Source organism: Mesoplodon densirostris, chromosome 18 (assembly GCF_025265405.1).
Source record: "Mesoplodon densirostris isolate mMesDen1 chromosome 18, mMesDen1 primary haplotype, whole genome shotgun sequence".
NCBI classification, from domain to species: Eukaryota; Metazoa; Chordata; class Mammalia; order Artiodactyla; family Ziphiidae; genus Mesoplodon; species Mesoplodon densirostris.
Genome location: NC_082678.1, coordinates 20,459,934 through 20,486,633, shown reverse-complemented (window position 1 = coordinate 20,486,633; position 26,700 = coordinate 20,459,934). Strand labels below are relative to the sequence as shown.

The 26,700-nt window shown below is 56.0% G+C and overlaps 1 protein-coding gene across 3 annotated transcripts in view; it reads right to left on the bottom strand.

The window, feature by feature from the left end:
- Positions 1-5,548: 5,548 nt before the first annotated feature.
- Positions 5,549-26,700, bottom strand: part of SDK2 (sidekick cell adhesion molecule 2) — a 263,950-nt gene continuing 242,798 nt past the window's right edge. For all 3 annotated transcript variants that reach the window (XM_060080968.1, XM_060080970.1, XM_060080971.1), the window contains 7 exons: positions 26,090-26,251; positions 23,301-23,426; positions 19,224-19,388; positions 17,807-17,947; positions 17,391-17,529; positions 14,708-14,834; positions 5,549-6,201 (listed from right to left, as the gene is read on the bottom strand). In XM_060080968.1, the coding sequence (XP_059936951.1) occupies positions 5,851-6,201; positions 14,708-14,834; positions 17,391-17,529; positions 17,807-17,947; positions 19,224-19,388; positions 23,301-23,426; positions 26,090-26,251 (1,211 nt within the window). In that variant the 3' untranslated portion in view covers positions 5,549-5,850. The remainder of the gene's footprint in view (positions 6,202-14,707; positions 14,835-17,390; positions 17,530-17,806; positions 17,948-19,223; positions 19,389-23,300; positions 23,427-26,089; positions 26,252-26,700) is intronic.

Genomic DNA, 26,700 nt, shown 5'->3' with positions numbered 1-26,700 from the left:
ACTAACACAACATGGTAAATCAACTATATTTCAAAAAGAAAAAAAAAAAAGAGGCATTTCAAGTCTCAGTTTGCAAGTGACCATTCTAGAACCAAACCCACACTTCTGACTCCAGTTCTGGAATGTCTTCCCCTTACTACCCTTTAACCAAACATCCTCAAATCAGTTGTGTGGGGTCACAGCTAATGCGGGGCTTGGGTTCCATATTGCGTACAATGTAAAGATTATGGGTGGTCAAAATTGCCCTGGAAAAATCCCTTAACCACCTTGAAAACTAGTCATAAAGTACAGTGTGCAGGGTTTGTACTGTCATACATACAGAAGGTCTCTTATCTGACCTCCACTTAACAAATATTAGCCATATTAATTGATTCTCTCTGCAAAACATGGAGAAACCCATCATACCCTGGAAACTGAAGGCTTATGTCCTGCTTTCTGTGATACCCACACATTCCTGATCCTACCAAACTGAGCTGTGTTTACAAGAGTCACCCATCACTGCTCCCAAACTTGTTTATGCCAGTCATGCTTTTTATAGTAATTATGTAATTGAATGAAATATGATGTAAGTGGATAGGATAAGCGGCCAGAATGAGGACAGTTATTTCTTTGAAAATGACATCGAATGCTGTGGAAAAGGAGTACTTTGATAAAGCAAAGTTGCAAAAATAAGAGAGTGCTGAATTAGTCAGGGACAAGAACAGTAAAACATTAGGGAAAGAGTCATAAAATCTAGGATTCTGCTCTTATATCAACCCGTCACTTCTACTCTGGTAAGTGCAGATTCTCTGTATTCACCTAATTTTAGGGGCAGCAGTTGGTCCTGTGACTTCTCTTATGGATCTAAGAAGAGGTGTTGATCTTTGCACTCGCTTAGTTTTCCACCCGTTGTTAGGACGGGCTGGCACCTCCCAAGCTCCCCACATGCCAGAAACTGGAAGTCTCCACTTCAAAATTTCTGTATATTTTTGCTTTAAAGAGATAGAAACTGGAGTTCACTGATGATATATTATAGATGTGTAAGAAAGACCAGAACTCTACACATGGAGCCCATTCTCAAAAAAGAAGGAAAAATGCTGTACCCAACATGAACAGATTGGTGGATGAATTTACATTTGTGAGTTTTAAGTAAAAATAAAGTGGAGAAGTTGCATACATAATAGGTATTTTAAATTCCCTGCTTTAATTATGTTTTGATTAGTTGAACGGCCTCCGTATGAATAAATGTCTAATATGCATTAAACAATGTAGACTATATAAAATAAGTGTACTGTGTAAAATTGAATGGCTTTACATGTACTATTAAAATTATTTTTCCTTCACTGTTATTTGAATCCATCTGACTTAATTAATGGGAGGTAAGCGTGGTCTATTGTAACACCAGTGTACTCAGAAATTCAGAGATTCCAGCCCTAATTCTAAATCTGGGTGGATTAACTATGTTAGATCCACCAAATGCCAGGGTGGTTTTTATTACATCAAGGTCACTAGGGCCTGAGGTGCTGGCTTTGTCGAAATTAAAGCGAAAACGGGCAAGAAACTTGCCTTCACACATCGGAGAGTCAGCATTTGTCTCTAGAGCCAGACTGCTTTAGAACAAATCCTGGCTTTTCTAATTCTCAGGGGTAAGCCACTTACATTCTCCCTGATCCAGTTTCCCTCCTAGGGGGCGGGCACAAGCATGCCATGGGTTAATCAATGTAAAGTGATTAGAACAGTGCCTGGCACAGGGTGAATGCCATACAAGCGTTAGCTATTGCTATTACTATTAATCATTACCATTTTGCTTCTAATTGGGTGTAATCTGAGAAGCTCTTCTCTTAAAAGTGTAAAATAAATAAAACAGTGCATTTCACTTGAAGGCACAGATGTTCACTCACCTATGAATTAAGAAAGCAGAAAAACTTGAACCCTTGACTCTGCAACACCACAGAAACGCTAAAAAGGACTGTTTGGGGACCAGATTACTTGAGAGCCATGTGGGGCTGGGGAATCCCCATTTATCCTCCAGGGAGGAGAAGAATGAACGTCGCTTCAGGACTCCAAAAAAAAAAAAAAAAGTTTATTTATAAAATACTGACCAGTTTGACGGGACATGGGACTTCTCGTGGTATATATTTCAAATCAATTTTTTTGTTACCTTTCATTCAAAAAATAAACCTGCTAACAAGCTATATAACATATATATATATATTTTCTTACAGATAGACACCTGCCATAATGAATACTCTCCCCATAATTTTTCATTGTATCTTTTAAATCAAAAAAATAAAGATTTGTGTTGGTTTTTGTTCTTGGAGTCTATATGCGTAAAAGAAGGTAACACGTTTAAATGCTTTTGGTTATTCTTACAGAAACAAAGAGAAGCGGGGTGGTCCCAAGAGGGCACCTGTGCTCAGGTGGTGGTCAGGGTTGCCGCTGCCCAGGACCACACAGAGGCACTCAGGGGCAGGTGGCTGCTGTTCAGATGGTCCCCCCTCCCCCTCCAGCCCCTCACCAAGTGTGGGCACCTTCAGATGTGCACCACGGGAAGGTGAGGGAAGCCTCTGCCCAGAGTGGGCTATAGGGAGGCTCTGGCGCCTTTAAAAGCTCTGCCCAGGGAGGTGTGGACAGAGACAGAAGGCCTCCAGCCAGCGTGCGCAGGGCGGGGCAGCCGGCAGCATCCCTGTTTCCTCTGAATCACGGCAGTGTCAGGTGGGCTGATTGGAGGAGAGGCAGCCTGTGTTTGCAAACTCCCTGGAGCCCTGGGAGGAAGGTGCTTCTGGAACCCGGAGCAGCTTTTTGGTTCATCTTGGCAGTCTGGGTGTGGAGCTGATGTGAACACAGGAGGGTGTGGCCAGGAGGGCAAAGGCAGCCCTGGTGTGCCAAGTGTGAGCTGCGGGGTGCAACACCAGATTTCCCGAGGGCACAGCGAGGCAAAGCCAAAGGAGCCAGCGAGCGAGTGTCCTGATGTGAACCCGCTTCAGGTGGCGTCACACAAACACGGGTCCTGGCATCACTGGCCCAAGAAACCAAAGGTCAGGGAGGCTCCCTGTGACCCGTGGGCAGTGCCCACGCACCTTTCCAAAGCAGCCAGGCGTCTGGATGGGGGTCAGGAGCCTCCGCTGCCCCAGCAGGTATGTAAACAAGGGCAAAGAGATGTCCTCTTAGAAATCCAGAGGTCCACAGCTGGGGACCTGGGCTTCCAGATGTGGCTGGGCAGTGGAGGCTCCGTTTCAGGTGGGTGGGGATGGACTGAGGCTGGGACTTTCACCTCTACCGGGCCCGCCTTTCCAGCTCCTCTAAGAGTTCTGCCCTTTCAGACAACAGAACCCAGCCCGCCCCACGTGTGGGAGTGACTCAGGCTGCCCCCGCACAGGAGACGACACGTCAGCCCTCCGAGGGGGCTGCGGACACACGGACGCTGTGCATTCTGTGTATATCCGCGTGTGTGTGCACGAGCCCAGGCGTGTGTGTGTGTGTGTGTGTGTCAGCATAGGTGTGAAGGAGCACGTGGGGAGGGGAGGGCAAGCATCTTAATGCACAAGGTGATTCATGGAAGGCAAAGGGAATTTGGCCTCATGAAATATATACACGCGTACAGAGCATTTCTACTGATCCCTGCTTCCTCCTCCCACAGCCCTCCCTGGGCTACGAAACAAGAACCGAACCGGGAAGGGCTTTAAACAGTTCAACACACAGCAGATAGAGAAAAGGATGAGACTGTTTGGGGGGTGGGGGAGAGAGAGATAAGGAAAGAGAAAGCAGCAGCGTCATCACATGCCCTGCAGCTGTGCATATTCCCCTAGGGAGATGCCAGATGTGTACAGGGGCAGAAACTCAGGCCTGTGTCCTCCTTCGGGGGAAAGACTGTGCTTCCCTTTCTAGGACCCCTTAGTGGAGAAGCTGCTGTTTGGACCTCGGACCCGGGTGAGCCCATCTACGGAGCCATCTTCCAACTTTTCCCCATCACGTTTCGGGGAGATCCCAGTGCCTGGGAGCCCAGGGCTGAGTGTGCCCTTTCCTCAGGCCCCTGGCCCTGCTTCGGGGCTGTGGGGAGGCGTATAGGCCCACTCCTTCCTTGGCTTGTTTCCCAAATCCTCCACTGTTCTCCTCACCCCTCAAAATGGGGCATCACCTCCTCCCAGGCAGGGCAGCAGTGCCCATGCTTGGCGCCTCCAGGGAGCCCTGCACCACTAAGGGGCCCCAAGATGCACTAAACATGCCCCCGCCGGGCCATCCCCTCTCCCAGAGGCAGCGGTCCGTCCCGGACCCCGGGGGATGGGCTGCTTTGCAGGGCCTGTGGGGAGCACCCCAGGCACTAGTTGGAAAGGCTCCCCCTTAAACTCCTGCATCCGGAAGGTCTGAGTTGATGGGAAGATGCAGCCGCCAGAAGGAGCTTTTTAAGGCTTTGTCTCCCAACAGCTATAATTGCCCCTTGGTCCCATCTGACCTGCTCCTGCCGGCCAGCCTGGCCGTGCATCTTGGAAGCTTGTGTTCAGTTTGGATGGGGCCCCTCCTTGCTCTGAGCTCTGGCAGGCTGAGCCGAGTCTGGAAGACATTAATGGGGGCTGGGATGGTCTTTGACTTGTAAATCGGGTGCTGGGAGATCCAGCCTTGGGACCAGAGACTTGGCCCGCCCCTCTGGGTCCCTGGACTTAGGAGGCGGGGGTCTTAGACACAGAGGGCTATGGGTTGAGAACGAGGGACACAGATCTGAAAATGAGTGTCCTGCTGGCTAGGAGGACCCAAAGGGATTTCTCTTGGAGAGGATCTCTGGACCCTTTTCCTTGCCAGGGCATGGGTGTGTGTGTGCGTGTGCGTGTGTGAAAGTGTCTATCCAGGGAGAGGGGCGTGTCTGCCATGGCGATGCCTCACCCCCGTTTAGCCCCTCAGCCCCACAGAAGCTGAATTTCCTTGTCTCTGTAATTCCCTTTTCCCTCTCCCTTTAAGAAGGGGGTCAGGTGGTACCCGAATTGGAAGAAAAGGAGAAGTCCAAGCTTCCTCCTTCGGGTCCTGACTTCTGCCTTATGCCGTTATCCCAGTGATGCCGGGCCAGTGCCCCCATCTCTGTTCCCCAAGTTCATCTCTCCTAGTCTGTGCTCAGGAAAGTGAATTCAAGGAAAGGGAAGGCTGGGTTCAGTGGTGGGGGGACCTCTACCCAAGCCCCAGGGGCCCTCTTCCTTGGGTTCACAACAGAAAAGTCTGTTAGGAGCAAAGGAGCTAGCTAGGCAAATTCTCATCCTTCAGCTGGGTTCGTTTTTCTAAATAAACCAAATGCGTGGTGGGGACATTGAACAAGGGAGGGGGTAGTGGAGGGTGAGAAGCAGGGCTGCACAGGGTGGGGTGGGAGTGTGGGTGCAGGGGGTAGGGGAGCTTTGCCCTCAGGGATGCCCATCCCGGCGCAGCACCAGCCAGCAGCAGGCCCAGGGCTCCAGCACATGCCGGAAGGGAGCGGCCGGCTGGACGTCCAGAAGTTTCTTCACCTCCCCCCAGCCACGCCTGCCTTACAGCCCTCCAGTCTTTGCCTTCCCTCCCTCCCTCCCTCCCTCCCTCCCTCTCTCCCTCTCTCTCCAGGGGCCCAACCCACTTGTGTCCACCGCAGCCAGCCCCCCTACTCTGCTCAGCCCCCCGAAGGCGCAGCAGACCCCACAATCTCGAAGCCACACACGTCCTCTCGTGGTTTTTCTCCATCCTTCTCAACCCCGGCTTTGCTGGCCCTGGAATCTCTGGAAAAATAAACTCAGGAGGTGAAAAGTTGACTTGGTTTCTTGGTGTTTCTGCTTTCTGGCAGGCGGCGCGAGGAGGGGCGGAAGGGGAGTTTGCTGCTGTGTTTTCTTTCTTTTTCCTCTTCCGACAACGAGGATGACATCAAACAAATGATGAAAATCCTGCTATAGGAGCCCGGGAGCCAGGGGCGAGGCTGCTGGGGGGGCGGTAGAGGGTGCTCTGCTGACTCGGGGGGTTCGGGGGGTTTTGGGGCGTTGGGGTCCGACTGGCCTTGGGCCGGAAGAGGCTGCCCTGCTGGGCGCTGCTGCCGTTGGACAGGGCGGTGGGGTCTTCGCCCGGGTCGCTCTCCGTGTAGCTGTAGGCCTGGGCCCGCGAGATCCCCTTCTGCTGCCGCCTCCACGAGTTGTAATAGGTGGGGTCACTGATGTAGTGGTTGACAAAAGAGTGGGCCTTCTGGGGGCTCGGGTCGACTTCGTACTCGCTGTCGCTTCCCTGGGAGGGCAGAGAATCGGGGTGTCAGTGGCCCCCGGGGACAGGTCAGCAAGATGAGGGCTGACAGGCACAGAACACTTCTGATCTGAATCTCCGCTCGGCCACTTCCGAGCCCCGGACTGTGGGCATCTCGGCCCCCTCTCTGCCAAGGGGGGTATAATGCCTGCCTTCTCATGCGCCTTCAGAGCTCATGATGTGCATGAAGCCTCTACCCCAGGGCTGGCACAGAGCCTGAGGACCCTCCATGGGAACCAGAAGACCTGAGTTCTAACCTCTTACGAAAAATCGAAGTGAAATTCACATAACATAAGGTTAACCACTGCCAAGCGTCCGATGCACTGGCATTCGGTACATTCGCAGCGTTGTGAGACCATCACGCCTTTTCATTCCACAACATCTTCATCATCACCCCAGGGGAAAACCTTGTACCCATGAAGCAGTCGCTCCTCTCGTCTTCCTCCCCAGTCTCCCCCCAACCCCTACCCCTGGCAACCACCAGTCCACTGTCTGTCTCCATGGACCGATCCATTCTGGATATTGCATAAAAACGGAATCACACCACATGTGGCTTTTGTGTCTGGCTTCTTTCATTTAGTATAATGTTTTTGAGGTTGAATTCATCAAGTCTTTTCACTTTCTGTATTTCTGATGCTTTGCTATCTGGGGCCTTTGCTGACCCTGGGACGACTGCCCCTCCCAGGACTAGCCAGTTTCCGGAGAGAGTAAGCAGCCTTTCATACCCAGAGTCCATGCCTATACCACCTCCTCTAATGGGCTCTTACACACTGACTTGGACCCATCATTCCCTGTCCCCAGTCACCCCAGGGGCAGGTACCAGACAACTAGGGACAGCCCCTACCCACTAGGGCCCCCTGAATTTATTCAAACTAGCCTAAGCCTGCTTGCCCTGCCTTGCCTTTCCTGTGGGAACCACAATAAAGGCTCCTGCCTGCGTCTTCCTGTTTTCTTCCTGTTTTCCTCCGGCTCCTGACCGAACCTGGTGTCTCCCTGTGTGGTCCCACCTGGCCTGGTGTGTCCCCTCTTCTTGGGAACTGTGAATAACAAACTATCTTTTCACAGGCGGTCATCTCCTGATCTGCTGGCCTCATCACGCCCGAAAAATAACAAACCTACATTTTAAAACAGAGGTTCACGCGTGATACACTGAGTTCTAATCCGGATCCAGCCTCTGACGTACTGGGTGACTGTGATCCAAAATAAAAGCAACACTCAGTTATAAAAGGAGCAAGAGAAAAAGATCAACAGAAGTTCTGAATGTTCACACGATGACCACCCTGAGGATTTCAGGGAGAAACAGAAAAAAAATCAAATTGTCCTTAGCACGGTGATACTTTGGTGTCCTTGGCACGTGCTCTATCTGCCTTTTGGGGAAATCAGCACAGGAGTCAGTCTGGGTTGTAAGGTAAAGGAGCAGTTCGGCTCCGAACTGTGGAGCTAAAAATACCATGCACCCCTTCCCCCCATCCCAAGCTCCCAGAGATGTTTTGAGAACTAATAAGACAACAGATGGGAAGGCCCTGAGAACTCTCTGGCAGACATGCACTGATTTTAGTGAAGAGTACACTCTCGATGAATATGGTTCAGAAGACCGCGCTGGGATTGCTTCATCTCTGCCCAGAGAATACATGCTTGGAGGCAGTAAGTTACTTTTATCAAGTAAAATATACGTTGGAAAAACCCTGCAGCCCAGTGAGCCCAGTACAAACGAGTCTGGGATGATCATCTGTGTTTTGCTTCACAGGTAAAGAAAACGGGGAGTTGACCTTGCCCAAAAGGTCTGAGCTGTGGGAAAGGTAATGTGCGCGTGTTTTCAGGAACTCAAAGTTCTTTATGGCATCTAAACCTTCAAGAGAAATAGGTACAATGCAAAGAACTAAAATGATACTAACTCTGGAGCAGGCTCTTGGCCAGACAGCAGGAAACGCTGACTTGCATTCTCGTATTTAAATTTCACACCTCTGCGCTGTAGCTACTACACTACTTGAGTGCTGATGAGAGGGTGAGGGTTTTGCCCAAGGAAATGATGAGTTGGACTTGAACGCAGGTCTGCCTGATTTTCCAAAGCCCACGCATGCTCTGAACTCCCATACTGCTGCCTGGAGGTCACGAGACAGGAAGGAGAGCCCCTCTACCCTCCCATGGGGATTAATTGCTCCCTGGTTGATCTGCTAATTTATGTTCCCTGGCCCCTCCCCTCCCCCCCCACCCTTCCACAGTCCCCACCACCCCCAGCAGACACCCCCAGGACACGATCTTCTTGGCAGGCAGAGCCGGTTGCCCAAGACAATGGAAAGTCCCTCACCCTTCTTCCCGTGACGCAGAGCGGCACAATACAAGCCCTTTCTTTGCCTACGGCCCAGCTGCCAGCCCAGGAGGGAACAAAGGGGCTGCGCAGACTGGAGGGCTCCATATGGCAGGAGCCCAGCGGAGGGGCGGAGGGGTGGGCACCTGATGCCTGGGGCTGTGGTGAGGCTGGCCCAGGGGCAGGGAAAGTCTGAGCCACCTGTGGAGGAGGAGGCTGGGGTCCCTCCGGTCCAGGAGCAGTGAGGGTCTGAGAGTATGGGGGGCGAGAGGGGCGCCCCACAGTTTTCCCTACAGGTTAGGTCTCTCTGGGAGGGCACCTACCAACTGGCCGGAATCATTGCTAGAGGTTCTAGAACTTCGGCCAGCCCCAGGCCCCAGTTTTGAGGAGAAATCCCCAAATCACCGTGGGCCCGGAGTGAGTCTCCGGGGTGAGAGGGGACAGGGGCACAGTGAAGTCCTGACTCTGTCCCTTCCCAGGCAGGTAAGCTTGGACCCATCACTTAGCCTCTCTCAGCCTCAGTATCCTTGTCTGTAAAATGGGTAGATCCCGCAGTTCACAGGATGAAGTGAGCTAATGTATGAGAGAATAGTGTAAAGGTATTATTAGGGAGAAAGTGAGGGGGTGTCTGGGAGAGATGGGGCCTCGAAGCCCCCAGAGGAGGGATCAGAAGGGTGCCACGGGATGGGGGAGGCTGACTCAGTGCTCAGCTGGGAAAGGAAAAGAATGTATGGTTCCTGCTTCCCCACAAAACCCCAACCCCCAAGGAGGACTAGTAGGTAGGGAATGGGCCTTCTTGGCCCTCCTGGGGGCCCAGACCAAAGCCCATTCATCCAAATCATCTCCTACCCTCTGTTGAGCACCTACTGTGTGCCAGATGCTCTGTGGGGCAGCAATCCCGATGGGGATGGGAAAGCCAGAGGAGGAGGAGCTGGGCAGCTGCGCTGCGGGAGGGGTGTGGGCTACAGTCTGGTCTGCCCCTCCCCCAGCTCTCCAGTGCCAAAGGATGGGGTCTCTGCACGTGTTCCTCTCCGCCTCCACCTCCCAGAACATCTGTTTCTTTTCTGGATGGGGGTGGGGTGAGAAGAGAAGAAAGAAAGCGAGAGGGGTCCAGGGGCTCCCATTCCGGCTTTCAGCTCTTGCCCGGGCCCTCGGTAATTGAATGCAGCTTCCCAGTAACCGGCCCAGCACAAAGAGGGCCTTTCACAGGCAGTCCCTCCAGGCTGCCAGGCAATCAGGTGACTGCTTCAGCTCCCCGGCCTCTTAACAGCAACTCAAAGCCACTCCATCAGCAATCACCAAGGTCTGGGGGGGGGGGGGGAGCGCAGACACCAGGCCTGGCGATGGGAGTGAGCCGCATGGGGACCAGTGGGAGGGAGGACCCCGGAGAAAGGATGGAGACAAAAGAGAGGGAGCAATGGAAAGCCTTTAGCTTTTCTGTTCCTTTCTAGAAGGAGGGACTGTTGTATCAGACTCAGCAGGCGACAGGGTGGGTGCTGTCCTGGGCTTGGGGACCGGTGTTGAGAGCCCAGGGTGGGGCAGGGTGCCCTTATCTTGTTGAATCTCAAGAATTCCCGGCAGGAACGTGTTGCCCCAGATGACAGGTCACCCTGTGCAGCTCCTTGGGAGACTGGGAGCTGGAGCCCCTCCCCTGCCTGTGGCCCAGGGGCTCCCTGCGCGGAGTCTAGCCTGAAGCCTGGATGGGAGTCTGTCACCTTGGATGCTCTCACTCTGGAACCAGCCGAGGCCCCTCCTGCAGGGGCTGCTGCTTCCCGGGGGTTAGAGGTGGGGTGGGGGTGGGAGATGCCTCCTTGAGGCACATTCTTCTCCGGGGCTCTGGGCTCCTTACCCCTGCCAGGTGTCACGCAGGGCCCAAGCTGTGTGTGGCCACTAACACCACCAGGCCTCCCAGAGGGCTTGTGGGTTAAGTGGTACCATTCTCGAACAATCCTTAGAGCCATTCCTGGCTCCTAGTAAGGCCTTCGAAAATGTTCACTCTTCTGATGGTGTGCTCAATGAACAGTGTATAAAATCTAATACGGCCTATATATTTCCTTTTTCTCATAGGTTCAATTTCATTATAATGGGCTTAAAGGGGCTGCCCAGACATCACAAAGAACTGAGTATGGATTAGAAGAGATTTGCCATTGGCTTGGAATTCCTTTCCCATTGAGATTTACTTGTGTGCTAACTATGCGATTTTTCTACCCAACGTGGGCTCTGACTTTGAAATGAAGTAGCACAGTGGCCATACTTTCTTTTTAGAAGTTCCATCAAACCAGCCTCAGCCTTTGTGGGTCCCCCTGCCTGGAACCCCCTTCTCCTGTACGCCTTGAGACGCAGCCGCCAGCCCACCCCATGCCCCCTGAAGGGAGCCAGCCCCTCCCTCCTCTGCCTCCACCCACAGCCCTGTTATGGCCTTTCCCACGTTGTATCATGTGTGTTTGTTTATAAGAAACCTCGACTTTGTGTTTACTACCATATCACAGGAAAATGGCTGGGCAAATTTCCTCCAATTTTGGAGAGTGACTTTTGGGTGGTCTGACTTAGAATACCAGCCAGGTGGCATAGGCAAAATTTACTCTCTGGGGACGTGGGGGGCGGTTGGGGACTTCATAAAGACAGCTGGCCTGAGGGGCTGGCTGTGTGGCTGCAGCCCTTAGGGATGTGTCCTTGCAGAAACTGACACGGGCAGGGCTAACAGTGCATCCACCGTGAGCCCCAAGTTGAAAGTCGTGACGGTGGATGCTGTACATTCCAGACACTGATGTGCAGTACAGCTGCTTCTCGGGGGGGCGAGCGAGCAGCCCCAGGAGCATCAGAGGCAGGCCAGCTGCTCTGTCCCCAGTCTGTCCCCTCCAGCCCACAGGGAGCCCCTGGGAGGCAGGACTGCGTCTCCATCACCTCCTGGTCCTCACAGTGAGTGTTGAGAAGTCACGGTCTGCTTGCCCCCTGCACCCGCTGCAGCGGCCCTCACAGCCCCGGGCAAATGCTGACACTCAGGTCTCCTGAGCTGCTTAGGCGGGAACTTCAATCTGACCCCAGAGGCACAGAGGAGTGGCCCTGGCTGAACCAGGCGTGACCCCACCTGTAGCTGCAGAATCACCGAGTATGCTTCTTGGGGTCCTCCCGATGACACTTAGGGGCTCAGGGAGGTGGCTCTTTACCAACAGGCAATTCAACTTTTTGTTTTTTTGGGTCACACCACACGGCTTGTGGGATCTTAGTTCCCTGACCTGGGACTGAACCAGGGCCCCAGCAGTGAAAGGGCTGAGTCCTAACCACTGGACCGCCAGGGAATTGTCACCATTTAACAATGCACAACGTACCAGTGCCCTGGGGCTGGCGACACACGGGTGACTGATGGCTGAACCTCTCAAGGTCCTCCTGGGCCCTTTCACTTTCATGTCGGAGGATGCTAATGCTCTGACAGTAGCCTCCTGGATCCTATACAACCTGCCGTGACCCTAAAGCCAACTGCCTGGTTTTCAAGAACAATTCTAGAACAAACAGACCCAGGTGATCCTGGTTGCCTTTTCTAGGGCCCCTGTGATGAACCTGGCACTGCACAGGCCCGATTCCATCTCACCTAACGTACTCCTGTAACTGCCCCTTGGATAGACGGTCCTACTGTGCTGTGTGGGTGAGGGCTTGAAGGATCTCTCCCACCCCCATCCCAGGGTCAGTAAAGGGTGGGCTGGGATTCAAGTCCAGGGTCACACACCAACCACAACTAAGTGCTGCTGATTTTCAAACGAGTGTCGCCCTTCAGAGCAACCTCAGAAGTGGCTGGACAATCACTCCAGTGATCCATTGTCCAAAGCTGCTAGGGTGTCTTTCTTGGGGAAAATTTTAGTGCCTGTAGCACGTTCCTCTGAGTGTCTGTCTTTATCTTTTTTTTTTTTTTTTTTTTTTTTGCGGTACGCGGGCCTCTCACTGTTGTGGCCTCTCCCGTTGCAGAGCACAGGCTCTGGACGTGCAGGCTCAGTGGCCATGGCTCACGGGCCCAGCTGCTCCGTGTCATGTGGGATCTTCCTGGACCGGGGCACGAACCCGCGTCCCCTGCATCGGCAGGCGGACTCTTGACCACTGCACCACCAGGGAAGACCCCATATACGGTTTTGAGTCTGTTCAACCTGACTACCTGCCCCAGTGACCCTCTCATGCTTCCAACAGATATGCCCAGGGATCCCACATGCCAGTGCTGTGCAGGACCCTGGGGACACAGCCGTGATCAGACTGTCACGAGTCCCTGATCTTATGCATCTTAGGTTTCAGAGTACATAAACCCAACTCAACTCAACCCAGCCCCAAATCAAATCCAGAACCATCCCTAACGCTGCAGGTGGAACTCCAGGCCTGGGCTATGGTCCTCGGTTTGGGCATTCTGGAACCAGGAAGCCTCCTTTCTCTAGGGTATGTGCTCCCCGAAGGGGTGGCTGGTTCCAGGATGCTATGGAAACAGTTTTCAAATGATGGGCTTGTTCTGAACATATGAGACCAATAGCTAAATGGAGGATTCCGGGGATTCTGCCACCCTGGGGTAACTTCTGAAGCAGGGTGCTCTTGAGATAGGAATTCTTCTCCCAGCAACCTCTTCAAGGCTGGGGGACCCTGGCATGGCCTCAGGGACCAGTTCTGTATCCCATGTGAGGGTCCTCCAGACTCTTGCAGGGATGGCCACAGAAAGTTCCGGAGACATCGGGCAGTATCGTCTGCACTCAGGTGGCTTACTCTCTGAAAGGTCGGGGCTCAGCTGATAAGGGTGGATAATCATGCCCTCTGCAGAAGGTCAAGGGGGGCCGAGCAGAGCAACCCTTCCACCAGGCACCACGCTGCTCTCTCCACAGACAAGGAGTGGGGCTCAAGTAGCCCTTTGTTACCACCCCACGGGCACAGGGGATCCCTTTATCTTTTTGAATTTTACCTTGGGTACCTACAAACCAAGTGCTCATCACCATCTTTGGGGAGAAAGAAAGAAAAATCATGCTTTAGGAAGCATGGCCTTGTAAGTCCCCAGTATGGATATGGTTGCAAAGAGTTAAATACGCATAACAAGATGCCATAACCTGAATCATGTGAGTCCCCGTGTAACCCAGGCTAAGCTGGGGTCTCTGTCCCTGCCAGCTCTGAGCTGGGGTGTCAGCTCCAGCCTCCCTGGCTCTGCCAAGTCCCACAGTAACCCTGGCTGAACAAAACAGCCGTGAGCAAGAGGCCCCCGGTTCACGGGGCCGTGACTGGATCCCAGGCTTGCTGGCACATCCTGCCCGGCCAGCAGCCCCGCTCCCTGCTGGCACCTCTTCCTTCTCATCCTCTCCCAGGACCGGGCAGACAGGTCCAGGGCGTGGGACACAGTAGCCTTTTGCTACCCCTTCCTCGGCAACTGCCAGGCTTGGCCAAGGCCGAGAGGGCTGGGGTAAGAGGCTGTCACAGCACTTCGTTGGAATACACTCAGTCCCCCCTCCCTAAAGTCTGGGGCAGTGTCCCCGCTTGGCCACCTAAGGGCAACCTCTCTAAAGCTCTGGATCTCCCAAAGGCACCATCCCCTTTTCAGTATTAAGAGCTGGCATTTATGGAATGTAATCTCAGCAACTCCTCCCCACAACCCCATGAGCCCATTCTACAGATAGAGAAACTGAGGGTCCAAGACATTACTTAGCACGCCCATGACGCCCGTGGCTCCTAGGCGGCAGAGCCAGGATCCAGCTCAGGTCTGAACCTCCAAAGCTTAACGCTTTAACGGTCTACACTGCTTTCCATCCTTGGGGGTCCAGGGCACCCACCCCCCCATTTCTGGAGCTCATTCTGACCCCGACTAGCTAAGTTCAGTGGTCCTCTGCGCTCTGGCAAAGCAGGGCTGCTGTGTCAACCTCGCTCTCCTCGTCTTCATGCTCCTCTGCAGCCCAGAGCTACTGAGGGACGGAGCATGTGGGGTGACCCTTGCAAAATCCAGAGGGCCATGCTCTTGGGAGTTCCAGGGACCCCACTAGCCCAGGGTGCAAACTCTGAGCAGAGCTCGGGAGGTGGCAGTTGGCCTACACGCACCTTCCGGATAGCTTCCTGGGGCCCCTTGGTTTTTCCGGCCCGTAAAGGAAAGGAGGGAAGGAAGTGATGGGCAGGTTCACACTCTGGGGTGGGCTCTTCACCGCCCTCTCCGGGGCACCTGGCCCTCCTGCCCCTCACCTGAGAGTCAGAGATTTCCGAGGGCTTCTCGGTCAGGCTGCTGCTCTCGGCTGGGATGAGGTCGTTGTACTTGGTGACGTCCTCGTCGGAGTAGTGGAGGCTGCCCGGGCTGGGCCGAGGAGGAGACCTAGAGAGTGGGAGCCGTGGGGGCAGAGCTGAGACCCGGCCTCACTCACAGCAGCCTCCTCCAGCCCGGGAGGCACAGGGGAGCCTGGAGGCCCTCAGACTCCTCCGTCCTGTGTTCCTCCTTCCCGGGTCTGCTCGTCCGGCAGGCCTGGGCCTTGCAGAGGAGGGCCTTGGGCTGGAGGCCCTGCCTGGGGCTGGGGACGCTCCAGGTCTTGAAGGCCTAGGACCAGCCTCCCAAACCAGCTCAGGGAAATGGGGGGCTCGGGGAAGGAGAACCTTGACTCTAAGGCCCCAGGCACTGGGAGCGCTTGGCAGTGAATGTTGCAAAGCAATTCTGGGCGCCATTGAGACCTCCTGAATCGGAATCTCAGGTGAGGTCTGGACACCTGCCCTGCACACAAACTCCCCATGTGACTCTTAAACTCACAAAGTGAGCTTCTGAGAGTTAACACAGAGGATTAGGGAAAAAAGGAGACTCACGGCCTCCCTCCCTCCACATCTGCTCAGAGACCAGAGATAGGTTAAATCACACCCTACCTTGAAAAATCAGCCCTGGAGAAAGTTGTGCGTTTCCCAGGGGCTTAGCTCTGAGTCATCTGAACAAACAGCCAGGACAGGGCGCCTCCTCGGGCACTGAGGGTGGGGTGCATGAGAGGGTGGGGGACAGGATGGGGGCAGGGGAGGCCGGCTGGCAGGCTCCCAGGGGGCCCTGGGCAGGTGGCTGGGGTCCCCCATGACTCTGCCTTATTTGTGTCTTCTCAGGGTGGGGTGCAAGGGGGCCCTGCCCAGGGCCTGATGCCCCCACGATCTGCCTACCCTGTTTCAGGAAGCGTTTATGGCACTGAGGCCCTGAATCCCAGCTGTCCCGCTTGGGCTGGAGGCGGTTTGCTGCCGAAAGGCCACTCTGAGAACAATCTGGTGGCCTGGGACTGTGTCACAAGCAACCCCCGCTGCTACCTCCAACCTCTTGTACTGTATCTGCATGGATTTTATTCCAATCAACAAAGCTGCATCCTTAAACTACTTAAGAGTAAGATGGCAGAACAAGCAGCCGCTTCACGCAGACAAGACAGGCAGAAAAGGACCGTGGCAGGAGGGAGAAAATGGGGTGCCAGGCTAATGCAATCTTGGCGACATGCAGGGTGAGTGGGCGCTGATGTGTCACTGTGATTGGGTCAGGCCCCTGGAGCCTGGGGCTGGTTTGGGGGCCACGGACTTCTGTGTATACACAGCGGGGTAGGGGCCGCAGCGTGTGGACACCGGGGGGCGTGAGAGGCAGGCGAGGCCAGGCTGTGGGTGAAACGTTCTCTTGTTCCATGTGGCAGGGCCCCAGAGCCTGGCCGGCCACTGCGGCCTCAAACGGCTCTTTCTTTGGAAAGCTGGCTTTGGCAGGGGATGAGAGCAGGGCTGGCCGGCCTGCACACCCTTCCCGCTGTCCTCCCGCTGAAGACACACGTCGCTCTTCCTTCCAGGACCAGACAGAGGGAAGCTTTGTGAGCTGTGCCTGGGAGAAGCAAATCCCCCCACTCCCGCGGGCACCTCCAAGGAGCCGGGAATGTTAACAGGGCCGAGGCTGGAGAGAGGAGCCCCTGGGCTGCAGCCCCAGTGCCTCCCGCGCTCCCGGGAGCCTGACACTGCCGGGTCAATCCGGTGAGGCTCACACGAACCAAAGCAGCTGCCCCTGCCCTTGGATACAGGCAGCCTGGCCCGCCGCAGCGAGCGGGGCTAGGAGGGGCCTGGGGCTGGAGAGGTGTCAGGAGGAGACGGGAGCTGGACAGCCTAGACCTTCCCTGGTTGGCCGCTCTCAAGATGCTGCCCTTTGGGACTTCCCTGGTGGTCCAGTGGTTAAGACTTAGCCTTCCAACGCAGGGGGTGCGGGTTCGATCCCTGGTTGGGAGCTATGATCCCACATGCCTCGGGGCCAAAAAACCAAAACATGAAACAGAAGCAATATTGTAACAAATTCAATAAAGCCTTAAAAAAAAAAAAAAGAAATCTTAAAAAAAAAAAAAAAAAAGATGCTGCCCTTGGAGGATGATGCTGAGCCTGTGGACTTGAGGGGCGGGTGGGAGAAAACTGTCTACAACTACAGCAGGTATGAGTAGGTACCCGGGGGAGAGGGCGTCCACACTCTGATGGCCCTCTCTTTCCAGAAGGAGGACAAGTTAAGGCGTAAGCAGTCATGGGGGGGACTCCTGCCTGGCCCACCTTCGCTAGGCGCATCTCGGCTTCAGGGCCAGTACCTCTCACGGCTTCAGGCCTGTACTAGGAGCAGCCGGCCCCACACAGCGGTCGGTGGTTTGCAGGACTGTGCAAGTGATTTGTATTCTGCTGTGTCTGGCACAAACCCTCTGTACCCACCTCCTTGTGACCTTCTCTCCAGCCCCTGTGGAGCTGCCTGGGCCCGGCTCTGTCTTCCTCGTGACCATTCCCAGTGGATGCCGCTCCAGGACAGGGCCCTGCCTGCTCTGTGGCCCTCCCCGGAGTGCCCCAGTCCCTCGGCACAGCTGGCCCCCAAACCTCCATCCCCTGGTCCCCCACGCAGACAGCCCACTACCTGGTATACAGGCCGTTCTTTCGGCAGAAGGAGTTCTTGACGGAGAGCCGCCGGTTGTTGAGTTCTAGGGCAGGAAAACTGCTCTCATCCAAGCTCATCATCTCCCCATGGCCCAGGGCACCAGACTTGGCACTGTTCCCTGGGAAGGGAGAGGGTGGGGATCGACATCCATCACTCACTCCATCCCTTTAGACCAGGTGGCCTCTCCGCCTCCCCCATGGCTGGGCTGCCCCCCTTCTCTTGTTAGGGTCGAAACCAAAATAGGAGATGGGGATTGCGGGTAGGAACCCTAGGCTGCCACCGCCCCCCGCATCAGAGCAAGTGCATTTCCAGGAGAGGGAAGACCCCGCCCTTGCCAAAGGGGAGGGAGCCACGCGAAAGTCCCGTCCAGCCAGCAGGGCTCGGTGCCAGCTCACCTGAGTCTGTCTTCTTGGCATACTTCTTGCTCTGGCCTCGGATGATGAGCACAAAGACCAGAAGCAAGATGAAGATGAGGCCAACGAGCGCGATGACCACCAAGAACCACCACTCCTCGTAGAAGGGGTTGGCTTTCTGGGCTGGAGCATGGAGCGGGTGTCAGGTCCAGGACCGCTCAGCTCCATCCTGCCTCCAAACCTCCTGCTCCAGCTGGGACCCTACCACCTGCTCTCACACTTCACGGGTAGTTGGGTCTGTGCCCTCTGAATGAGGTAGAACCTAAGGTTGGTAGGGACGGTTTCATCTCAAGGGCCAGCTCTGACCAATCAGTAAAGCGCTGCCTGGAGGGCTGTTTTGAGAAAAGTTCTGAGGTCGGTTCTCGACTCCCTAGAAAGAGTGCTGGGATTGATTAGTGATGTCTGCTAAAGACACAGGCGGGAGGACTGGCAGCGTGTTTGCTATCTTTCCTTTCTTATTTTTCCTTGCCACCCATGGCCCAGGGGCTACCTTGACAGACAGACACCAATGTGGTTGGAAAGGTGATTGCCTGGCTTGTGATGGGCCTGGGAGAGTTTCTCCCAAGGTTCAGTTGTGACAGAAATCTTTTTCTGGTAGCAGAAGGCAGGGGGAGCTGGGAGGGTGGAGATGAGTGGGTCTTCAGAAAGCCTTCTCCAGGGAGACTCCCCTTCCTCCAAAGCCCCCAGTACTGTGCTCCCTGCACCCGGCCGGTACTAATCCATGCTGCTGCCTGACAGGGGCTGGCTCTTCTGTTTCAGTCTTGAAGTGTTTACTTCCCATGGTTTGTTTCTATCAGGGCAAGGGTGAAACTTGCCTGGTGAGTAGACATTTTGAGTTATATTCCTGCCTCGAGGGAAGAGGCCTTGGTATTAAAAATGGTTAGTGGTTAGATTTGGGGCCATGGGTTTCGATACTGGCATCCTCTGTGAGCTCGGAGACAATGGGAAGAGAAAGGCAAGGAGGAAGGGGAGGGATGGAGTCCTGCCCCATCGGGGAGCTGCTTGCTCAGGCCTGTGCTTCACAGGCTGCTGGCTCTGTTTTGGGGGGAGGTTTCCACGGAAACACGCAGTTCATGGCCTGGTGCCCTTGAATCTCCCGGGTGACAAGCTCAGGGAGAGTCTCATCTTGGTCCCGCTGATTCATCCTCAAGCCCACTGGGCCCCCCGCCCAGGGCTTCTGGAGTCCTTGAAAAGGAACCCAAAAGACCCCTGGCCCCCAGCTCCTTCCAGAGTCGAAGGCTGACTCAGGCCCTGGCCCAGGGCTCTCTGCTTCAGAGAATTGAAGCGGTCCCCACCCCAGTCTTCGGGAGTTGCTACCTCTCCTCCTTCATCCCTGCCCCAGACTCCACCACAAGGCTCTTCAGTGGGGTACCCTCCCCCCTCCCCCACAGGCCAGTACCTGGCACAGACTGGGAGGGGCTGCTGGGGGTGCCAAAGCCGTAGTCGTTGACAGCGATGACCCGGAAGTCATAGCTCACGCCAGGCTTGAGGATGTCCATGCTGAACGTGTAGGATGTCACCTCCTTGGGGATGTCTTTGATGAGGATGTCCCAGAGCCCCTCGTCTGCAGGGGCACAGAGAGGAAGGTGCCCATGAGGAGGGGCCCTGCCCGAACCTAACTGGTGCTCCCTGATGCTGGGGCCTTCTGGGTCTGCCCCTCCGACACTGCATCTCCCGTGCATGGCACCCAGTAGGTCCTCAGGAGACATTTTAAAAAAAGTATCTGACCTTTTTATTTTTTCTTTCCCTATCTATCTATCTATCTATCTATCTATCTATCTGTCTAGGCTGCACCGCACAGCTTGTGGGATCTTACTTCCCTGACCAGGGATTGAATCCAGGCCCTGGCAGTGAGAGCGCCGAGTCCTAACCACTGGACGCCAGGGAACTCCCTCTTTTTAATTAAAATGTCCGTAAAACATTAAAAAATGTATAATAAAAAAATGTATAATAGGCAGAAACTCCTTTAACACCCAACCCGATATCATCATCCAGAGAAGGAGCCTCACCATTCCAGCACTTTGTGCAGAAGAAATCGACAGATCCGTTTCCCTGTCAGTAAAACATGCTGGTCAGCATGCTTTCAAGAGGCTGCCTAATATGTTATCATAGGGGTAGACCCTCCTTTACTTAACCAGGCCCCTATTTTTCTGATCCCCCTTCCTATTCAAAACACCCACAGTAGTGGCATCAGACAAAAAGAACAGGACTTTTTAACACTCGCTGAGGTTCTGGTCAAGTTGCCTGGATGTGATGGGGCTCCATTTGGGAGCAGAGATCTGAGGAGAAGGAGGGACCAGTGAGGGCTGGAGGGGACTCCATCCACTCTCCCCCTACACCCCCAGCCTTTGAGCTCCTGACTTCACCTTCAGGCCTGTCCCCCTTTGTCTGTGGCTCTCTGGGCCTTGTCCTCTTGGGACATAATTCATTTCCACCTGCTTCAAAAGGAATGAGCGTTGCTGCCCATGCAAGAGAAGAGGCCGGCAGCATCCTCCAGGGCCCAGTGGCATCCTCCACAGATGTTCTGTGTGGGGCCCATGGGGCTGGCCTGGCTTGGGGAAGAAGGTGAGTCTTCCTGCTTGCGTGAGTGCAGGGCTGATTCAGCAACCCAAGTGTCAAGCCACCTGGGCCCTGGACGGGACCCGTTTTCACATGGGCCAGGTGTCCAGAGGTCTCAGAAGGGTCTTGGTGGGCTGAGCGCCCAGGTCTTCCAACCTGAGCAGCCTGCAGGTCATCTAGGCTCCCGCTGGCCTGGACCAGCTGCCACAACATGTCCTCCACTCCGCCAGCTTCACTGTCCTTCCTTGTCTGCTTCTCAACTCCTTGGCGTAAGAGCTGTCTTTCTGGCCCACAGGCTGCTCCCAGCTCGGACATCCCCCGGGGTGGATGGATTTTGTTTGTTTCCTTCCCCACACTATTTTTTTTTTTTTTTTTGCTGTACGTGGGCCTCTCACTGCTGTGGCCTCTCCCGTTGCGGAGCAACAGGCTCCGGACGCGCAGGCTCAGCGGCCATGGCTCACGGGCCCAGCCGCTCCGCGGCATGTGGGATCTTCCCGGACCGGGGCACGAACCCCTGTCCCCTGCATCGGCAGGTGGACTCTCAACCACTGCGCCACCAGGGAAGCCCTTGAACTGTTTTTGAATCAGTGAGTGCAAACCTTTCTTCCCTGGCCTTTCCATAGCATCATGAAACATAGGCCCCAATTTCAGTACTGCAGGCCCCAAAATACAAGTATTGGGGTACAAATCCATTTTCCTCCTGTGACTTTGAATTCTCTCATTCACCCTTGATGACAGGCAAGTGATGATAACAGTGATGATGATCAAACAGTGACACTCACTCCTTATGAAGCATCCTGGTTCCAAGGGCTTTACTGGCAGCCACAGTGAGAAAGAGGAACACTTGTACCCATGTTACAGATGAGGAAACTGAGGCTTGGAGACAGCTGAGCTCATCCTCCCAAGGTCACAGTGGCAGCGCTGGTGTTTCAGCCTTGAGATGTCTGATCTGTCCTAGCGCTGAACTCCCCCTCATGCCCAGGATGGTGCTGACCAGCATCAGCGTTTCCAGGTGGGCTCGGCCAGGACCCCGCTGCCTCCCAGAAGCTGGGGGCCCCGGCCTGCTGTCTGACCCTCCTTGTTGCTCCCCACGCAGGAGCAAGGGTGGAGCCGGGGCGGCGGGGCCAGGCCAGAAGCTGCGGGAACATCATGCTGTGTCTCTGGCCTACAGCCCTGGGAGTTGGCCCGAAAGAATCCCTCCCTGGTCTGCAGTGTCTGGCTTCTCATGTTTAGTTGGTTCTGCCCAGGAGGAAGCACAGGCGATGCAGGCAGAGCCAAGGACGCGAGCGATTCCGTCCTGAGGAGGATGTACAGCCGGGGGAGAAGCACGGCATTGCTCTCGTGTCCCATCCTCCTCACCGCCGTCCAGCCCCGTCACCAGCTCTCGGGTACCACCCCCAATCCCCGCCCTTCAGGGGGTCCCGGCTTGACCCTTCCTCTGACACTCAGTCCTTGACCCCAACTGTGTGCGCCGAGTCGCGGCCCCCAAACCTGGAACACCAGGTCCCCTGCCGGGCCTCGCAGGGGACGCTGGAAAATCCACAGGGCTGAAGTCCAGGACCAACATTCCGTAGCCTGGCGCCCCGGCAGGCCAACTTGGATGGAAACAACAGGCACAGGCCCTGGTTGAGAGAAGCACGCGGAGGTCTCCCAGCCAAGGCAGCAGCTGGCCCTGGAGGGTGAGGGAGGGACCATCTGGAGAGGGGCGGGAGCCAAGGCTGCGTGTATCTTCCGTCTACACGTTGGATCTGAGCTGCTGGATGTAACAGCTATTTGCGACTGCAGTTATTAGCCCAAGATTAAGGCAATGACAGGGTGGTAGCGGCTTCCTGGAACCGCTGGAATGAACTATTTGCTCTTGAGATGTTTAGCGCTCAGCCACCCCGCGGTATTAACCACGTCGCTGGGATGTGTCAGCACCCCATTAGAAGTATTAGCTACTGAGATGCTGGCTTCCCATTCCGATTAGTATTCGCTATTTGTGCTGGAGCAACACAGTCTTTTTGTTTGTTTCTCAACTTCAATCACCTAATCACAGATCCACGGAATACCGAGAACAAGCCTCCAGCCTGCGCTGACTCTGGCACCTTTGATTAACTCAGAAACCTAGCAACGGAGGGAGCTGGCCGCGGCCGGGAGCTCCTGGGGGTAAGGGGAGCCGGAAAAGCAGGAGCAGGTGTCACCGTGACCGTGAAACAGGAGCTCGGAGAACAGCCCCCTGCAGCGACTTATCAACTGCTCATCTCCTGATGGCTTTGGAAGTTCTTGTGATTCGATTTCAGGCTTGAGAGGAGAGACTGGGACATTATAGGAACTGCAGTGACAGCCATGATAGCGGGGACGAGCCTCAGAGAGGCAGCTGGGTCTCCGGGGGACAGCCAGCCTCCTTGTGGAGCACTCGTCAGTGGGGTCGTGTGGAGGACACGGGTGTTCAGCCGATGGGAGCCCAAATCTTTGTTCTCTGGCTTTTTTTTTTTTTTTTTTTGCAGTACGCGGGCCTCTCACTGCTGCGGCCTCTCCCGTTGTGGAGCACAGGCTCCAGACGCACAGGCTCAGCGGCCATGGCTCACGGGCCCAGCCGCTCCACGGCATGTGAGATCTTCCCGGACCGGGGCACGAACCCGTGTCCCCTGCATTGGCAGGAGGACTCTCAACCACTGCGCCACCAGGGAAGCCCTGTTCTCTGGCTTCTTGGATGACCCCTACATGAATCGGTCCTCACCTGGTGATAAGCGCTGTTCTCCGGGGCCTCCTGGGTTTTCCTTAACTAAGGGTGCAAGTCCCGTTTCCCACTCGTCCCAGGGCCACCTCGAGGTTCACCTGGGGGAGCACAAGCCCCTTCTCACGTGACAACAGTGCCCCAAGTGGATGGACTCTGTTCCCGAGGGCAAGCCGGCTCAGCCCGGGGGGGACATACCTGAAGGTCTGGCCTCTATGACGTAGCGGGTGATGGGGCCTTTGCCGGGGTCTCCGCTGGACCAGTGGATGGCAATGGCCGAGCTGTACCGCACGATGATGGGCACTCCGGGCGGTCCGGGGGCACCTGCGAACGGCGCACAGTGGGTGAGAGGATGCGTGGGGGCCAGAACAGGCGCCCAGCCTGTCTTCCTGAGCTCCAGCAGGAAGTGCTGGATGTGAAAACCAACCTCGGCCAGGGGCTCCGGAAACCTGCACGTGCCGAGGCCCAAGGACTGCATCTTGGCCAGGCCTGCTGGATCTGACTTATTCTCTGCCAGGTCACCCAGAGCTCCCACACTCCAGGAGAGGTATATGTGACAATGCCAGAAAGGTTCCCAGCTGCATTTGCTTTAAGGCTAGGCCAGAGAGGAGGCCAGGGCTACAGGAGGATCTGGAACCTTTGCGTCCAACAGGAAGAAAAACCTGGCCCCACTGCTGGCTCTCCTGGGGTGACAGGTGCATCAGGGCAGCCACCTGTTAAGTCGGCCACGCGGGGTGCTGGCCCCAGGGGCCAGAGCAGGAGACAGACGTTAGCCTCCGTGGGGAGAGGAGTGAGCCCGTGCTATCTGCTAAGGGTCCTGTACCCCTTCTTCCCTGGGCTGCCCTGCAGCACCGGCTCCCACTGCCCCCAGGGTCCCTGTCTGCTGTTCCCCACGACACCTGGAGCCCTGTACCCCCAGGGCCTGGCACACAGTAGGTGCTTCCTAGGTGCTTATGGGACGAGGGAGGGAGCCAGGGAGTGAGGGTGTGGGTGACTGGCTGGCCCGGTGGCCCCTGTGGACGCCTGCGGGGAAAGGAGCTGAGAGCCCAGCTTCAGACTGAAGATCCTCCGGGCCTGTGAAGGCTTGCAGCCAGACAGCAGGCCAGACACTCACTACCAGAGCGTGGCGGCCCATTGCCCAGCCCGCGTCCAGCACTGCCCGTGACCTCAGAGGGCCGCACGGCCTTCCTTCCTGCCCCCCTTCCCCCCCTAACGAGCATCCTGCCCACAGCACAGGGCAAAGGTGGCTGAGGGATGGAGGGCGTGGGACACAGCCCGAGGGACATGTGAAGGGTGGGGCAGGGGCCCTTGGGACCCCGAGTTCTCATTCCGCACAGGACAGCACTCGGGGCTGAGAGGAGCTGTCATCTCCTCCTGGACTAGAAGCTTCCAGCATTTCCAGCATTGCCCAGCCTGGAGGGAGGAGGACGCCCAGCTGCACATCCGCCCTTGCTGACCCCTCCTCTGTCGGGTGGGCGCAGCTCAGTGCTTTCTCAGAGCCCCCTCGCCCCAGCTCTGTACCTCCCCCCTCTGGATCCCCCCCACACAACCCTGGGTCATGTCAAGCCTCCGGTTAGAACCCCCTGTCCTCCAGGCGGCCCTCTCCTGTCCCCATGCCACTGCTCTGTCCTTCTTGTCTCTGACGGCTCGCTTCCTGCTTTTGTCTCCCAAGGAAGCCAAGCTGGCTCAGGTGAGAGGTGCTGGGGGGAGGGGGGGAGGCTGGGGGCAGGGGGAGGGCAGAGGCGGGGCAGGGGGCAGCTCCCTGGCAATCTTCCCCCTGCAGCCCTGCAGGCTTTGTTCCCACAGAGCCCAGGGGCCAGAGAGCTTTTCTGCAGAACAAGGGGCAGGGAAGAGAAAAGTGCCCAGTAAGAGAAAGTGAAGGGGGGCCGCCTTGAACTAGTCCCTGGGCAAACCCGCCAGGCAGGTGAGGCAGCCTCAGCAGGCCCAGCTCTCCCTGCAGCGGCTCTCCCAGCCCCCTGCCGAGCTGGGGCCTCTGAGCTGGGGCCTCGTCCACTCCTGGCTGATGGGTGGGGAAGACAGGGAGGAGGGATTTCAGGGGGACTCTGGGGTGGGCTGTGTACTTTCTCCGAGGGGGAAGTTCAGAGTGGCTGGGAGGTGGATTCTATGTTTGGGACACGCTGCATGGGTGACAGAGACGCTGGGGAACTAAGCCTCAACCTCAAGTGGCCCTGAAGAATTCCCCCAGCCTGACAATGACCCCAAGAGGCATCGCAAAACCCAGACCAAGCCACTCGCTCCTCCCTGGTCCCCGGTGTTCCCCTCCCTCCCCTCCCCTCCCCCCAGGCCCAGCGCACAGGGCCTGGCCTGTAACTGCCTGGCTCCTTTCTTGCCCTGCCCCCAACCCTGTCCCTCTGTCACCTCTGTCTAGGAAGGATGCAGCCAGCAGGTGGCCCCTGGCCCTGGCCAGTGTCCTCTTCCCAAACCTGAAGACCCCCAGAGCGTGGGTTCTCACAGTGGGTAGCAAAGAGCTACCTCAGCTCGCGTTCAAATGCACATTCCCAGGGGGGCTGCACAGAGATGCTGAACTTCCTGGGACCCAGAAATCTGTACTTATCACAGGAACCCCAGGGGGTCTGACATCAGTGGCACCTTGAGAAACACTCCAGAGCCCGGCCGGCCTTCCCTCACACCTGGACACCCGTCCCTTCCCATCCTGCTCTGCCATAGCTTCAGAATTCTGCAGGTGCCGGTCTGTGTTCCCATGCATCCATCTGAATGGATGACTTCACCCCCATGAAGTCTCCTGCAATCTCCCCCTTTACATGCCCCCCCTTCTCCTCCCCCCTTCCTCCCCCCAGGCCCACCCTGTACAACCCCAGGGACCCACATGCTCCACCAGAGACCCCGTCTTGCTCAACTCTGCACCCCCAGGCTCCAGCACGGCTCTGGGCACCCCCTTCCGCCTTGGGGGGCTGAACACCGTGTATGGAGTCAGCAGCCCCCGCGTCCGCCCAAGGCTCCCCTACCTTCTCCGGGGCCCGTGGTGACGTTGGCTTCGATCTCGGGCCCGTAGGCAAAGGTCTTGGCTCTGATACGGAACCTGTAGGTCATGCCCTCCGCCAGGTCCTTCACCTTCAGCCACAGAGGGCTGCTGTCCTTCACGTCCACTGTCACGATCTTACTGACTCCTGGGGGAGGGGGGGACACACAGCATGTAGGGCGGGGGGAGGCCATGGGGAGGAGCGGCGGGCCCTGGCCAGGGGCTGCACCCCCTTGCAGTCAGGCTGGGACAAGCACCCTTGGCCACACAGAGTGTTTTCCAGACTGCTCTCAGAACACAGCCCTGCAGGCTGTTCTCAAGAATATATATGTACTGCCTGCCTGCCTGCATGTCTGTTGACTGAAAACCCAGAGGGTCCTTTAGCATCTGGAGGGAAAAAACAACTCACCATCTTGCTTAATTTAACCACTGTATGCCAAACACATTTCACCCCGTTTATGGTCCCCCTCGTCCCATCCCATAGAATTCAAATCCCAAGGATCATCTTCCGGCGAGTGCTTCTGTAAAGACACCACCGTCCAGAGCTGGAGGGGACACCAGTGCAGCTGCCCCTAGAGCCCAGGACAACCTCGGCTC